The 16,708-nt window shown below is 36.1% G+C and overlaps 1 protein-coding gene across 5 annotated transcripts in view; it reads left to right on the top strand.

Moving 5' to 3' along the window:
- Positions 1 to 16,708, top strand: part of LOC105488247 (KH RNA binding domain containing, signal transduction associated 3) — a 201,198-nt gene that overhangs the window by 57,789 nt on the left and 126,701 nt on the right. For all 5 annotated transcript variants that reach the window (XM_071067784.1, XM_071067783.1, XM_011752145.2 and 2 more), the window contains exon 2: positions 10,366 to 10,484. In XM_071067784.1, the coding sequence (XP_070923885.1) occupies positions 10,366 to 10,484 (119 nt within the window). The remainder of the gene's footprint in view (positions 1 to 10,365; positions 10,485 to 16,708) is intronic.

Raw genomic sequence — 16,708 nt, 5'->3', positions numbered from 1 at the left:
TTGTCTTTGTGTTTCTCTTCCCTGTCATCATGCCTTTCACTTCGTGAATGACTACATATAATTAAGGAGAAATTAATATGACAAATGCTACACTGGTAGCATTTGTTTTCTTAAGAATTTTATAAAATGTTAATAATTCTGAGTAGCGTTTGGAATTTTTAAATGTATCTAGATTTGGTTCTCTGGAATCATTTTGGTGTCACAAATTTTTCTTGAAATCCATTCTATAAGGTAAGAGCTGTTGAGAGATAAACTTAGGTACACTGAAATTTTCTTTTTCCTGTTTTTTTGTTTGTTTCTTTCTTTTTTGTTTTGTTTTGTTTTTTGTTTTCCTTGAAGACCTGAGTCTCTCTCTTTGTCCAGGCTGGAGCGCAGTGGTGCAGGCATAGGTCACTACAGCCTTGACCTTCTGGGCTCAAACAATTCTCCTGCCTCAGCTTCCAGAGTAGCTGGGACTACAGGCATGCCTAATTATTTGTATTTTTTGTAGAGACATTGTCCAGGCCATCTTGAACTCCTGGGATCAAGTGCTTCTCTTTCCTTAGTCTCTCCAAGTCCCGTCATTACAGGTGTTAGCCACAGGGCCTGGCTCGGCACAGTCAAACTGTAATGCCTTTATTTGAGCAGACGTGAATTGGGCAGCATCGGAGCTCAAGTGGTTCAGGGTTTCACCAAAGGAGAGTGAGGGCAGAACTTTCATAAAATGTTTGTAGAAGCAAGACAAAGAAAATATTTGGTTGGTTAAAGTGGAAAGTCCTTAGTTAGAGGATAGTTGATGGTGCTTTTTTTGAGACAGAGTCTCGCTCTGTTGCCCAGGCTGGAGTGTAGTGGCATAATCTCGGGTCACTGCAACCTCCACCTCCTGGGTTCAAGTGATTCTCCTGCCTCAGCCTCCTGAGTAGCTGGGACTACAGGCACCTGCCACCACGCCCAGCTAATTTTTGTATTTTTAGTAGAGACGGGATTTCACTATGTTGGCCAAGATGGTCTCGATCTCCTGACCTAATGACCCACCCGCCTTGTCCTCCCATAGTTCTGGGATTACAAGCTTGAGCCACTGCACCTGGCCAGTTGATGGTTTTTGATTGGTAGTCTCTAGTTCCAGGTTAGTTGGTGGTTTCTCATTGGTTAAGCTTAAGTATTCTCTTCCTAGTCTGTGGTCATTCACTCTGAGTTGGGTTTCCGTTTGCTTCCATATGAACCCAAGGCTCTGGAGCCATCTCAGTGTACTGGGTTCTCCTCCTCCCTGCCCCACGTTTTTTTTTTTTTAACAGTATAAATAAACCATCACAAATTAGGAATTGTATTTTAAATAGACCTATATTTGCTTTGTGTGTTGTAGTTTCAAAGTACTTTCATAGACATTTGTTTTGATACTTGTAATAACTTGGTGAGTTTCCCCAAAATGTAATAATCCAAAACGTTTTTTCTCACTCCAAATCAAGATCTCTCTGCTACAGTAATACTAAGAAAGTAGAGGAAGTATGGACATAGGAATCAGATAACCTGGGGCTGGAATCCTGAATCTCTTGTTGGATGTGGGACTCTAGCTCAGTCACTGGATGTCTATAAATAGTCATCTCCTTTCTGTAAAAGAACATTGTATCTACTTTGCAGCAGTGTTACACATTGACTACTTGGAAGATAGTCATTACATAAATTCCAGCTGCTGCTATCATTGTAATATTTTCGTTAATTAGCCGTGGTGGGTAGAATTAATTAATTTATCCTCCCCTCCATCCTCATTATTATTCTTTCTTTTCCTCCTGTCTTCCTTTTTGGAAATTTGACTGTCATTTTCTCGTGTGTATGTTTTAATCTTATGTGTTATATGTATATTTAAGGACATTTTACATACAAATATTTGCTTTGTGTTTATAAAAATCAGTTTTCCAAGCATTTGTAATATTTAGAGTATCGAGTGGTTTCTTTCTCTCTAGATGGTATGTTTATGTGTATTTATGATGAGCTTATTTGTCCTTATTAGACAGTGATATGTATCTACTCTGCTGTGTCATTTGTTTATGGACTATTTGCAAGATTAGGCGCTGTATGAATCAATCTCGTTTGGGTAGTTACAGTGTGTTCAACTCTGGTTTGAATGTAACGGGTATTCAGTTAGGTTTGGATTGCTTAAATAAAACAATTCTTTAGTGAAAACATTCATCATGTTGAAGGTTAAAAAATTGCTTTTCAGATTAGCAGCTACAGTAACATTTTAGTAATTTGTCCAATAGAATTTACAATGGCTGTAATTACTCTTTATATTTCTTTTAAAAACAATTCAGATACTCCAGCTGGACTGTTGTACTACTTTGAAATAGATTTCTGAATGTTGAGCATCTTATATGAGCTTCTCATTTTATTATAGATTCAGGCCAATGCCTGTCCTTTAATTAAACTTTACACAAGAGTTAAGATGTTTGGAAAAGTGGGTGGGGGGTAACTCTATTAACTTTATTAATTTCCACACCAGTACGTCATTGTGCAGGCTGATTTGAATTATTCAGCTATTTTCTAATCGTTTTATGAACTTCTATTAATAGCTCTTAAAAACAAGTTACAGTTTTTAGAAGAGCACTTTTCAGCAGTGACTGCTAGCTAGCTCTTTACACACTCATTATACTCCTTTAAATTATTTTAAACATTCATTCATTCTTTCATTTAGTCAACCATTTAGTAACCTTTTGTGCAGCCCTTATCCTAAGTCACTATACTAGAGTGTTAGGACATAACAGAAATGAATAAATAGATGTTCTTAACCTTCCATGAGCTTACCATCTTGTTGTCGGGCACAGAAAGTGTGAACAATGAGTATACGAAAATCTATTCTGTTGTGGTACAAGTTTTATACAGCAAAACAGGTCATTGTGAAGAATGTTATCAATTCATCTGTAGGGTGAAGGGAATGTTGATGTTTTCATTAAGAGCTGGACACAGACTTGCATTTCTGGGTTGCTTCATAAAGTTAAATTAGATAAAATCTCACCCCTCAAGAACCTACTGTCTAGTATAGGCATGTGCAGTATTTGGCAAATGCCTATATAGAACTTAACTGGACTAGGTATTGTTGTTCTTTGCAAATATTAAATTATTTAATCCTCATAAAAACCCTATGGGGCAGGTGCTGTTATTTCTACATTTCTTTGATGAGGAAATTGTGACTTAGATTAAGTTACTTTCTGACAGCCAATATAATTAAGTACCATAGCAGGGATTCAAACTCAAGCAGTTGGAATCTGGCTGCATTATTTCCAAGACTCTTACTCTCTGAGGTTTTATGTTTTAGGTTTTTTACTGACAAAGTTCTTCTTATTACTTAGCAGTTAAGAACTCAACAATCAGCAGTGTTCAAAAGGTGCCTTGCATGCAGAAAGTGGACCCTTTTGCCATTATTTTTATCACTTCAATTTTTGGGGCCAGAGCATCAATTTTTACCTTAACTTAAAACCATGGAAATTGACCAGTTACATTAACCATGCAAGACCTTAGAGTATTTTTTTATTTAATCATCTTGGGCTTCAGCAACTAAAGAGCTACAGTCATGTCTCCTCTTCCCCTCTTTTTTTTTTTTTTTCTTCATCTACTTTATGCAAAGATTGCTTCTGTTTGACTCCTTTGTACTCACTTAACTCTGTAATTTGCTTATTTTGACATTAGTGGAATTTATATTTTCATTTGGATTTGGACCTAGAACTGTCCCTGATGTCACACAAAATTCCTTCAGCTATTCCTTTAAGTCCACTTTGAGAGTTCACTAAAGATCACCTGTACTGACGTTCTGAAAGTTCAAGCTGTTCTCTATACGTCGAAGCAGTGCTTCCCACAGAATCACTTGACTGTGGGAGAATAAAGTGAAGGGGTAAGCAGATGTGGCTACATTAAGAACATCCAGTGCTTGTGATTTACAGCTTTAGAACATTTTCACATCTCACTTCAGGAAAGAAGGAAAAAAGAGATTAAAGGGTATAGTCTTTACTTATTCACAATAGCTAAGAGGTGGAAACACTCCAAATGTCTGTCAACCAATGAATGGATAAACAAAATGTGTTATATAGCTACAGTGGAATGTTATTCCGCCTTAAAAAGTAAGAAAATACTGCCACGTGCTGCCCCATGGATGAACCTTGAGGGCATTATGCTAAGTGAAATAAGCCAAGCATGGAAAGACAAATACTGTATGATTCCTCTTATATGACACAGCTAAGCAGTCACATTTATATAAACAAAATAGAATGGTGGTTACCAAGGGCTGGAGGGGAGGGAAAATGGGGAGTAGTTTAATGTGCATAGGGTTTCGCTTGTGTGAGACAGAAAAGTTCTGGACATCTGTTGCACAACAGTGTGGATGGACTGAACAGCACACTTAAAAATGGTTAAGACTATAAAGTTTGTGTTTTTTATAACAATTAAAAAAAAAGTCAGATATATCTAGATTTGAATTCTGACTGTGCTAATTAGCTCTCTAACCTTTGCAAACTTCTTAACCATTTCAGTCCTCAGGATCTCACTCTGTAAAATGCAGGCGACAGATCATATATTTGTTAGGATAAAGAGATAATTTAAGTCAAACACACAACCCTGTACTTCATGAGTCATCAACAAAATAATAATTATAATTTAATTACTACTGGTATAAGTGACCTCTAAAATAATTTTCATTCTTTTTCAATATTTTGCTGTGTAAATTTATGTGTGGTGAGCTCAGATGGGTACTTTTGTATGTAATGGAAGTATTAGAAACTCCTTTTAAAGATTCCTTGTGTTTACTAAAGATGAAGGGTTGGAGTTTTGTTGTTTTGTTGTTGTTGTTGTTGTTGTTTTTGCCTTATCAGGTCCTCCTTCCACCCTTCGCTACTGTGCTCTGTGCCCAGAGGCTGATAAGCGTGGTACAAAGCCAGTATCATAGATATATTTACCCTCTGGCTTTGAGCTGGGTTAAGAGCTATCCACTAGTGGTCAGTAGCAGAAGCTTGGCAGGAGGGAGAAGTGAGCTCAGAGTATATATTTGCTTTGGCCCTTCCTGCTGTGTCACCACAAATGAACCGCTTTCCTGTGTGCAGTCTGTAGCCCCATCAGGCTACCCTATTAGTCTCTTTTCCTCTTCCTTTCCTGTCCCCTGCATGCCATTTTAGATGGGTAAAATGTTCACATGCTTCAGAGATTTAAAGCAATGCAAGAAGAGATGCAATGAAAAGTATTTCTGTATCCCGTCTACTTTGTTCTCTCCATGCCAAATAGATAACTAGTTTCTTATACCATCTTTTGTTGCTTAACCACAGGGATTTGTGTTCTGAGAAATGCATCCTTAGATGATTTTGTTGTTGTGGACCATCATAGATAGCTCTTACACACACCTAGATGGTGCAGCCTGCTGTACACATAGGCTAGGTGATATAACCTGTTGCTACTAGGCTACAAACCTAGACAGCATGTTGCAAAGCCAGAGTACATGTTACCATACTGAGTACTGTAAGCAGTTGTAACACAGTGGTAAGTATTTTGTGTATCTAAACACAGAAAAAGCACAATAAAAATACAGTACAAAAGATAAAACATGGAATACTTGCATAGGACACTTACCATGAGTGGAGCTTGTGGATCTGAAAGTTGCTCTGGGTGAGTCAGTGGTTGAGTGATGAGTGAATATGAAGGACTGGATCATTACTGCACCCTTTTATATATCTGGCAGCATGGAAGGTTTGTTTACACTATCATTGCCACAGACATGTAATGCTTTGTGCTGTGAGGTTACCACAGCTGAACCATTACTAGGCAGTAGGAATTTTTCAGCTTCATTGTAATCTTACAAGACCACTGTCATATATGTTGACTGTAACGTCGTCACATGGTGTGTAACTGTTTATCAATAGGGAGATATTTTCTTTGTGCATATAAGTAAATTAAACATTTTTTTCCTTACATTGTGTGTGTTTGTGTGTAAGTAAACAGCGCATTTGGTACCGATATTTGACTATCAGAACATGAAGTTTCCTCATTTTGTGCAGTAACTCCATGCTATTTTATTCTAGGGTGTGCTCTAGCCTACTTACCCAGCTCCTGCTGATAGGCATTTAGGTGGTTCCCAGCGTTTTGATACTAAAGACAATGCTGTAGTGGATAATTTTGTGTGTAATATTCCGCATCTATCTAAGTATATACGTAGGTTAAATTTCTAGAAATGAAGTTGCTAGAACAAAGGAAAAATAATAATCTGTGTGTTTGATTATATGAGAGAAATGAAGCTACTTTAAAAATTTTACATTACTAAAATGTTTATATTGGAAACTTTACTCATTTAAATCCAGAGATTTTTAAGCTATTTTTAGAAGATTAGTGGACTTTAGTATATCGTGTACATTAAAAAGGAAAAGAGGCCATTGCTTAGGAAGTTCTGTACTAGACCAAAGCAAAACAAATGAACAAACAAAAAACAATATAGATATTATTACTGAAAACAAGAATTCTGCAGTGAGAGAAGTTTGGTGTGTATGGTTTGAAAACATAGCATTTTAATCCCCTACATTATCTAAAACCTTAATCACACATTTGCTTATTATTTCTGAGCTAGGAGATGGTATTGGTACATTAAGCTGTTTGGTACCAAATGTAATCTGGGGATTAGTGAAAGTCAAATCCCCTATGCATTTGTCCTTGAAAATCTGATTGGGTTTTCTCTATTGGTGGCCTCTCTTTGCTACAGTTAACTAGAGGGTCACATCCATCTTGGTGGCTCTCAAGCATCTTTCCTCCCTCAGGGAGGATGAGAGGGGAGGTAGCAGAGGTTTTTGAATATGCAACTCGCAGTTAGGGACAAGCATAAATCCTTGAGACAGCTGTCTCAAGATTTCATGGATAATTTTGTACAATTCTCCATTTTTGTGCATTATGTACAATTCTCCATTTTGTGTACTTCTGGATTTCAAAGAAAACATTAAGCTACTTATAATCCTCAAGTAGAAAATAAAAATTGTTGATTGAACAGCATCTACTGAAAACAGTAAAAGTTTCAACCAGTTTTGAGTTATATATTGGAAGGCACCAGGGCCTGAGGAAAGTACAGCAGTCATGATTTAAACCAGGTCTGTTTGACTCCAGCGATGGCTCAGGGCTCTTTGTGTTGTTGTGTGGTGCTTTAGGCCCATTAAATGCAAACCTACATGCTTCTGATATGGCATCAGGCTTAAAAAATTTTAAAAAAAACCTTAAACAGTAAAATATTCCAACACCATTCAAAATTTGAGATAGAAACAGTGTGTTCTAGCAACTTAAGATTTGTAGGACGCCGTGTATATGTAGAGAGGAAATTAGATATTTTATATAGATTTTCTTTCATTTTCCTTTTGAAAATCGTCAATGATCTTAAACTGTAATATGTGATAAAATACATAATTCCTAATTTTTAAAAACTTATCTATATGATTTTCTTACGTCAAAATGTTAAATAACACTGATACAAGGAAGAACGTGGAATTCTGAATTTGTGGATTTAAATATTGTGCATCTGGTATGAGTTTTCAACAATTACTAAACTGCTTTGTTATTCGAAAAGAAAGGAGACAGTTGAATCTATTTTGACACACATACACATACCTTACAAAAAAAATATTTTAGGATGTTTCAGTGTACCTGATATTGTTGAATCTTCTAACTATGCCAAAGGTATTTCTAATTATTGCATAAATAGATAATGAAAGATGGGATTTATTTTCTTCTAATTAAAGTTGAAGTCATGAATTGTTATACTCGGAGCAGCTGATGTGAGACTTACTGCTCTTTACTGAAGAAAACAAAACCAATGTAGCTCATTTATACCATTGGTGCTACAATTTTCAAACTGTGTGTGTGTGTGTCTATTCTTGGAAAATTTCTGAAAGAGTATATAAAAATAGTTGATTATAATTATTTCTGGAGTTGAAGTGATAGGAGAAACCTTAAAAAAATTTTATATCTTGTCATATTGTTTTAAATTTTTACCATGTGCATGTATTATTTTTATAGAAAAAATCAATAAAAATTAAAGGTACCCTTGTATTTCTGTGTTTATTTTCCATTACAGATTCCACTTAGAATTAATTTTTCAGGATCAAAACATAGTGTAGTACAAGAAAGCAAACAAAATGACTAATTCATTTATTTGGTGATTTAGTCTTTTTCTCTTCTTGGAAGCTTTGATTAGAAGCTGCAGATATAATTTGCTGTTTTCTCTTAGCCATCCTTTTCTTATCTTCAGTTTCTACCCTGCTTCCTTCCGTCTCCCCCACCACATCACTGTTAATCCCTATTGTATAGTGTCTTCATATACTAACCAATTCTCTGATGCCAGCTGTGTATCCAATAATTCAATTCTGAAGCTAACTGCAGGGGTTAGCATCAGGCCTCCTCCCCTCCCCACAGATCAAGGACTTAATCCCATAAGACTGCCCCCACTTCAGATGCCAGCCACAGTATAATGCCCAGGCTACCCAGATTTCTGCCTGACTACAAATTTGGAGGTTCCAGGAGCCTCCCTCAGGTTTGATAATTTGCTATAATGACTCACAGGACTCAGGAAAGCACCTTGCTTACTATTAGTGACCAAAGTTTCATCAAGGAGTGAGAGGCTTTGTCAGCATTTGTAAGTCACACAAGATCCTAAGGTTTTAGAACCGAATCATTGGATATTCTAGTTCCCTTTTCTCATTTTAAACATGAAGAACCCGCATCCTAACTGATGTACCTTTTTCTAATGGCAAAGACAGTTATTAGCAGATCTGAATGAGAATCTTAGAATTTTTATGTCCCATTTAGTGTCCTTTAAATTGTAATAATTCTTTGTTGCTCATTCAAAACCTTTGTTTAATAGACAATAATTTAGTTAGAAATGGGAGGCTGCATGGCATGATGGAGTGAAAGCTCCTCAGTGGAATTATGAAGCCCATTGGCTGCTTCAGGCCCGAAGCTTCCAGCTTTAAATAAATCTTTCATTTATCCCAAGATACTGTAAACATCTTTCTTACTTTTTGTTCGATATGACATACAAAGTGGTGGGAGAGACTGTACAGGCACCTTGTCTTTGGAGTCGAACAAACCTGAGGGTGAATCTTACCTTTGCCATTTATTGTGAAGTCACCTCTTTGAAACTCCACTTTGTCATCTGTTTTGAGGATTGAATTATGTAATGAATGTGAGTTATCTTGTCCAGGGATGGCATATTAATATGTGCCATCTTAAATGTTAAGATGAAATCATCATAACGAGTAGAGCAAAGAGCGTTAGTAAAGACATTAGCATATAGTTGATATGTGTCATATGAACATTCTGAAGTGTTCCTAGCTTAAGCAAAATGGATAAATATGTGTATTCCTTTGTACAACTGATGCTGTCTTTGATACCTTCTCCAGACTGCTGTTTATCCTTCTCTGAACCTGGGTGTCTATTGGTTGGTCCCTAGAGGTGACAGTTCACGTACTCATTCATTCATCAGTCGTGCAAGCGCCTAATTTTGTATCTCTTGTACAACCAAATACTGTGCGCCGTAGGGTGAATTAAACTTTATGCTAAAATTTTCTAGGATCTGGAACTTGCTTAGTTGAAGATGTTTATGAGTGAATAAATAGATTTTACCTGAGAGAAATGTATGTTCTAATGGGAGAGGTAGCACATTTTTTTTTCCGTCTAAGGGTGGTAGTAGAGTTGCACGTAAAGTGCTTTGTGAGTATCCAGGTGAGAGTGATTGATTCTTCCATTCTTGCCACCCCATTGAGGAAACACTTGCACAGAAAATGAGATTTAATGTGGTTGAGTCTCGAAAGGAGATGAAGATGAAATCATCGTAACAAGTAGAGCAAAGAGCATTAGTAAAGACTTTGACATATAGTTGATATGTGTCATATGCAAGGAGGGAAGATTTGACTGGGGAGGTGGGCTACTGGAAGGTTGTGTAGGGTGTTTAATGCCATCATAGAATCAGTTCTTAGTTGTAGAAGCCTTGAAAAGCCAGGCAAGATTGATAAATAGGGATGTTTCAGCGCTTTCCATCACCGAACTGTGAATACTTATGGCTTTTCTTCTTTATTTGATCAGCCTTATCTAGGGATCCAGAAGACCCGAAGTAACGTACTTTTGTGTGTGTTTTCTGGTCTATTGTTCTCCTCTGTTGGTATGAGCAGTTGAGATTTGACTTTGTGGAGCCATCATACATGCATCTATTCCATTTATGAAGAATCACTGATAAAACAGGAAATGTACTTGAAAACAGTTGCCACAATTTAATAGTCCATACTTCAGTAGTGGTTGATTTCCTGCCACAACAGAGCTAACCAGAACACCCAACCCCTGCATTTCAGAGTAACACACTTCATGGTTATCTTTTTGCCTCCACAGAAATAGAAAAGTTTCAAAAAGGAGAAGGCAAGGATGAAGAAAAGTACATCGATGTGGTGATTAATAAGAACATGAAGCTGGGACAGAAAGTGTTAATTCCTGTAAAACAGTTCCCTAAGGTAAGACAGTGAGGTCTACACTGCTGATATTTTAACCTGAATCAAAGGGGAGCAGGTGTTTAATTTGTATCCCGTTTGGTGTTTTTAGAGATGTGTTTCCTCTTAGCATCCCCCTACACACACTTTTAAAGTTAATTAAACACTTAGTAAATTTAGTCATTCTATCTTTTCCCTTTAACTTTAGTGTGAGTTACAGAGTCCTGAAAATCTATCCTTTTGAGTCAAACTAGCAGTGTGACTTTGGCAAACCTGGTCAGCTTTTTTCCACTTCAGTTTCCGCATTTGTAATATGAGGTTGGATGATTTAAAATTAAATGAGATAATCTGTGTTAAATGCTTGGTACATAAAGGTCCCACAATATCATTGTTTATATTTTATTTAAATCCTATTTTTCCTTTGTTTTTCTTCTGAATGTTCATGTACCTGATTCTTGCATGCTGTTGTGTATATTAGGAGTTCATTTCTTCTTATTGATGAATAATAATCTGTTACCTGAATATATCATTGTTGTTTATCCGTATGTCCAGGCACTTTTAATTTTTCGGTTATTATAAATTAAATTGCTGTGAACACTTTTATACACGTGGCTTCTTTTTTTTTTTTTTTTTTTTTTCTTTTTTTTTTAACGTTGTATTTTGTTTTAAGTTCCGGGATACATGTGTAGGACTTGCAGGTTTGTTACATAGGGAAATGTGTGCCATGATGGTTTGCCCCATCTCCTGGGTATTAAGCCCCACATGCATTAGCTGTTATTCCTGTTGCTCTCCCTCCCCCCGCCCCCACAACAGGCCCCAGTGTGTGTTGTTCCCCTCCTTGCGTCCATGTGTTCTCATTGTTTAGCTCCCACTTATAAGTGAGAATATGTGGTGTTTGCTTTTCTGTTCCTGTGTTAGTTTTCTGAGGATAATGGCTTTCAGCTCCATCCATGTCCCTGCAAAGGACATGATCTCGTTCCTCTTTAGGGCTGCATAGTATTCCATAGTGTATATGTACCACATTTTCTTTATCCAGCCTGTCATTGATAGGGATTTGGGTTGATTCCATGTCTTTGCTATTTGTACAAGTTGTTTCATAACCAGATATGTTTGTAACTCTTTATTAAATACCCAGTACTGAAAATTGTTGTATATTTAGTATTATAAGAAATTATCATACTTTTTTCCAAAACACTTATACTTTGTAACATTTCTACAAACAATGTATGCAGGTTGTGGTTGTGGCCGCCTCATACCCCCATCAGTATTTGGTGCTGTCACCCTTTTTTATTTTAGCTATTTTGATGGTATATTGGTATCTTCCTGTGGTATGAAGTTGCATTTCCCTTATGATTGATGATTTTGTGCAATTTTTCATATCCTTACTGGCTATTCATGTATTTGAATCTTGAAATCTTTGCCAACTTCAAGAAAATGTTAGAGTTCTTTATAAGTTATAAAGATACTCTTCTGTATTTTCTCTAAAAGTGTTATTGTAGCTTTTACTTTTAGGTCTATGATATATCTCAAATGCATTTTTGTATATGGTATGAGAGAGAGGCTCAAGTTCATCTTTTTTCCCATATGGTTATCTAGTTTTTCTTGCACTATTTGTTGAAAGATGTTTCTCTCCACTGATTCTTTTGGTGCCTTTGATGAGAAAATCAGGTGAGCATATAAATGGGGGTATATTTCTAAGCTTTCAGTTCACTTCTTTTAATGTATTTATGGATCCTTATGCCAGTACCACACTGTCTTGATTACTATAGGTTTTTACATAGTGAGACATGAGTTTAGGTAATATAGTTCCTTCGCCTTTGTCCTTCTTTTTCAGGATTACTTAGATATTTTAGATCCTTTACAATTACATATAAATTTAAGAATTTCTTTGTTAATTACTACAAAGCCATCTGCTGGGATTAGAATTGCAATTGCATTGCATCTGTTGAGCAATTTGTGGGAGATTTGACATCTTAACGATATTGAGTCTTCCATTTAATTTCTATCAACAGCATTTTGTACTTTTTAAGGTAGGAGTTTTGTATATCTTTTGTTAAACTTATTCCTAAATATTTTGTGGTTTTTTTTGACACTATCGTAAATTGAGTATTTTTAAATTTCTATTTTCCAGTTTTTTTCTAATATAAAATTTTGTATACTAACCATGACTTCTGCTACCTTGCTAAATTTAAATTCACTTTTTCTAGTAAGTTGTTTTGTAGATTTCTTAGGATTTGTCATACACATCATTATATCATTTGCTTAAACAGTTTACTTCTCCCTTTCCAGTTTTTATGCATCTTATTATTTTACTTGCATTATTTTGGCTAATATCTCCAGTATAATGCTGAAGGCACATGAGCAGAGTAGAAATTATTCCTGTTTCTAATCAAGGAGGAAAACATGCATTTATTTTAGCATTAAGAGCAATATTAGTTACAAGGTTTTTTTGGTAGATTTCATTTGTTGGGTAGAGGAAGTTCCCTTCTACTTCAGTTTTACTCAGAGTTCTGATCCTCAGTGGGTGGTAAATTTTTTTCAATGCTCTTTCTACATCTATTGAAATAAACACAAGGTGTTTCTCTACACTGTTTATATGGTAGATTTTAATGATCGATTTTGAAAACTAAAACCTTCTTTGTATTCTTGGGTTAAACCCTACTTAATAGTGATACATTATCTGTTTTATATAGTGCTGGATTCAGTTGCATCTTATGTTAATGAGTGATACTGACCTATACCTTTTTTTTTGAGACAGAGTCTCGCTCTGTTGCCCAGGCTGTAGTGCAGTCACACAATCTTGACTTACTGCAACCTCCACCTCCTCGGTTCAAGTGATTCTCATGCCCCAGTCTCCCGAGTAGCTGGGATTACAGGCATGCACCACCACGCCTGTCTAACATTTGTATTTTTGGTAGAGATGAGGTTGCTCCATGTTGACCAGGCTGGCCTCATGTGATTTGCCTGTCTCTACCTCCCAAAGTGCTGGGATTACAGGCAGGAGCCAGCACTCCCAGCCTGACCTGTACATTTTTTAGAGTAATAGTTTTGTCAGATTTTAGTGTTAGTCTTACGCTGGTTTCATAAAATGACTGGATAAGTGTTTCTTTCCATTTTCTCAGAGAACATATATCAGATTAGTGTTACTTATTTGTAAATATTTGATAGAAGTCACCAGTGAAGCAATCTGGGCCTGGAGTTTGATGATGAATTCAATATCTTTGATATGACACTAGACAGATTTCCTATGACATCTTTTGTGAAAAATTTGTTTTTAAAAGGACTTGTACATTTTATCATAATATTTCAGTTACTACTTCAATCATTTTTCTGATCCTTTCTCCTCTCATTCTTTTGAGATTTCTGTTACACATATGTTCAGCCTTTTGTCACTCTCACAAAGGTTTCTGTGGCTCTGTTTTTTTTTCCCCTGTCCTTCAGATTTTATAACTTTTACTGGTGTATCTTAAATTCATGATTCATTTCTGTCTTCATTTTGCTGTTAACCCACCAAGTAATTTTTTTATATCAGGAATCGTAATCATCTGTTTCAGAATTTATGTTGGAATCATATACACATGTATGTGTGTAAAAATATTTTTTTCTCTGTTGGAATTTTCTATTTTTTAATTCATTGCAAGTATTATTTTCCTCTGTCACTGAGTATGGTTAAATAGGTCCTTGAACATCTCTGTCTACTAATTTCTGAGTCTTCTAAATCTTGGCCATCTTAGATTTATTTTGCACTGGGAGTCTTTTATCTTGATGAAGAGTCATATTGCTTCAGTCCTCTGCATCTTGAGTAATTTTGGATTGTATGCTGGCTATTGTGAATGTACGTTGTAGAAACCTTGGATTCTGTTTCTTTCTTTGGAAGAATGTTGATATTTTTGTTTTAGCAGCTAATTAACTTGGTTGGATTTAGGGTATAAACTGTGTGTCTATTGGGCAGGAGTTCAAGTCTTAGTTTGCCTTTTTGTGTTTAATTTCTGTCATATGATTCAGGGGCCAGCCAGAGATTTTGGAAGATTTTATACATAGTATTTGGTGATCTGCAACTCTGATTGTCTTTTCTAGTATTCCTCCCTCACTTTTCAGCGCTATAGTTTTCTCAATCTCTGCCACTAAGGCCAAAAGCTCTAAAATGAGTAAATTCACTCCAGGGTATTTCCTTTGCTGAAGTCATAGCTTTCTTTCAGAATCCGCCTGTTTTCGATCAGTCTTCAGCGCTTCAGATAGTTAACTTTTATATTTTGCTGTGAGTTTAGGAGTTTACAGTTGATATTTATAGGTGGGCAGCCTGTTAGGAATGTACTCAGCCATACCTGCAGAACTCGGGGGAATATATGTGTCTTGTAAACAGAAAATTACATTATGAACATTTCATAGACAGGCTTATTACTCAAACATGACTGGTGGAAATCTTTGTATATTGATTCTTTATGCTTCATATGGCCTGTATACTTAATATGCAATAGATACAAAGATGACCAGATTATAGACCCTGTCTTTAAGTAGTTCATAGTCTAGTTGATGATGATTAACCTGAAACTAATACTTTGTTGTCTCCAAGTTTGTAAATGAAATAAAATAAAGTGCAGTCATGTGCTGCATAGTGATTTCAGTCAATGATGGACTGCATATATGATGGTGGTCCCATAAGATTATAGTACTGTATTTTTGCTGTATCTTTTCGATGTTTAGAAATACAAATATTTACCATTGTGTGACAATTGCTTATAGTACTTAGTACAGTAGCGTGAGGAACAGGTTTGTAGCCTAGGAACAATATGCTATACCATATAGCCTAGGTATACAGTAAGATATGCCATCTAGGTTTGTGTAAGTATACTCTTTGATGTTTGCACAATGAGGAAATCATCTGACAATGCATTTCTCAGAACGTGTTCACATCATTATTGACTCATAACATCAATAAAGTATATGAAATAAAATCTCAAATATTGTTTTTCACTGTCGGCTTTGAGGTAATGAAAGAAAAATTATAATTTCTGTGTTTGAGATTAGAGTCTATTTCAAGTACTTAACAATGTCTGAAGTAGACCATTTAGAAGTCTACTGCTTTCAGGATACTGAAAAACAGTATTTCTGCTTAGCATAATGGAGCATACAAGTTTAAAGCCAGCCCTGTTTCAAGCTAATGTAGCACTGCAATCAATCCTAAGAAGTTTTCATGCTTGTGTCAGTTAATAGAATGAACTGGAGGAAACGAACAGGTTATACCCCTCTGTAATAGCTGTGAGTAGAGAACAGTGTAGTGTGGAATTAATGCTGATGGTACACTTCCAGCTTCTGGGGCAAGAGAGAACTACTGTTTGTGAAACTCCATCTGATAAAGTGATTTCTATTAATTGAATAATATCTATTCCCTTAATGAACCATTTTCAACACTCTTTCAATGACACAGCATTGGACACATGAATCATTTAGTGTTCAGTCCTTAATGTATATTCACTCTCTTGAGTTATGTATCTGAGCATGTAAAGGGTGAAATTCTAAATGCTGTTTTATGAATTTTTTGGAAGTTTTTTTAAGAAGCTATGGAAATTGTTCTCCATGGGTTTTTTGCAGATAAACCTTAACCTCTGGTGCTGATCAGTGCCAGCTTGGAACATGGTGGATGCAGCTGGAAACCATCATTCTTAGCAAACTATCACAAGAACAGAAAACCAAACACCGCATGTTCTCACTCATAGGTGGGAACTGAACAATGAGATCACTTGGACTCGGGAAGGGGAACATCACACACCGGGACCTATCATGGGGAGGGGGGAGGGGGGAGGGATTGCATTGGGAGTGATACCTGATGTAAATGACGAGTTGATGGGTGCTGACGAGTTGATGGGTGCAGCACAGCAACATGGCACAAGTATACATATGTAACAAACCTGCACGTTATGCACATGTACCCTAGAACTTAAAGTATAATAATAATTTAAAAATAAATAAATAAAAAAAAATAAAAATAAATGCCAAATCAACATTGGAACAAGGTACCCTGTCTTTGAGGACCTACAGATACATTACGGTTTAGGGTTTACATTTATTTTTTTTCCACTGGTTCATCCGACAGTGGATCCGGCTCTGTCTATACCTAGCATTTATTGAGGGTCTTCTCTGAGCCAGACATTGTTCTGGGAAAATAGAAGTGATTAAGTCATGGTCTTTGGGCTCAAAAAAATGCCAGTTTTTTGGTGAATGCAGATGAATAAGTTAATATTAATAAA

This window comes from Macaca nemestrina, chromosome 8 (assembly GCF_043159975.1).
Source record: "Macaca nemestrina isolate mMacNem1 chromosome 8, mMacNem.hap1, whole genome shotgun sequence".
Classification (NCBI taxonomy): Eukaryota; Metazoa; Chordata; class Mammalia; order Primates; family Cercopithecidae; genus Macaca; species Macaca nemestrina.
Note: the sequence above shows the minus strand (reverse complement) of the source record. Positions and strands in the feature narration are given on the sequence as shown.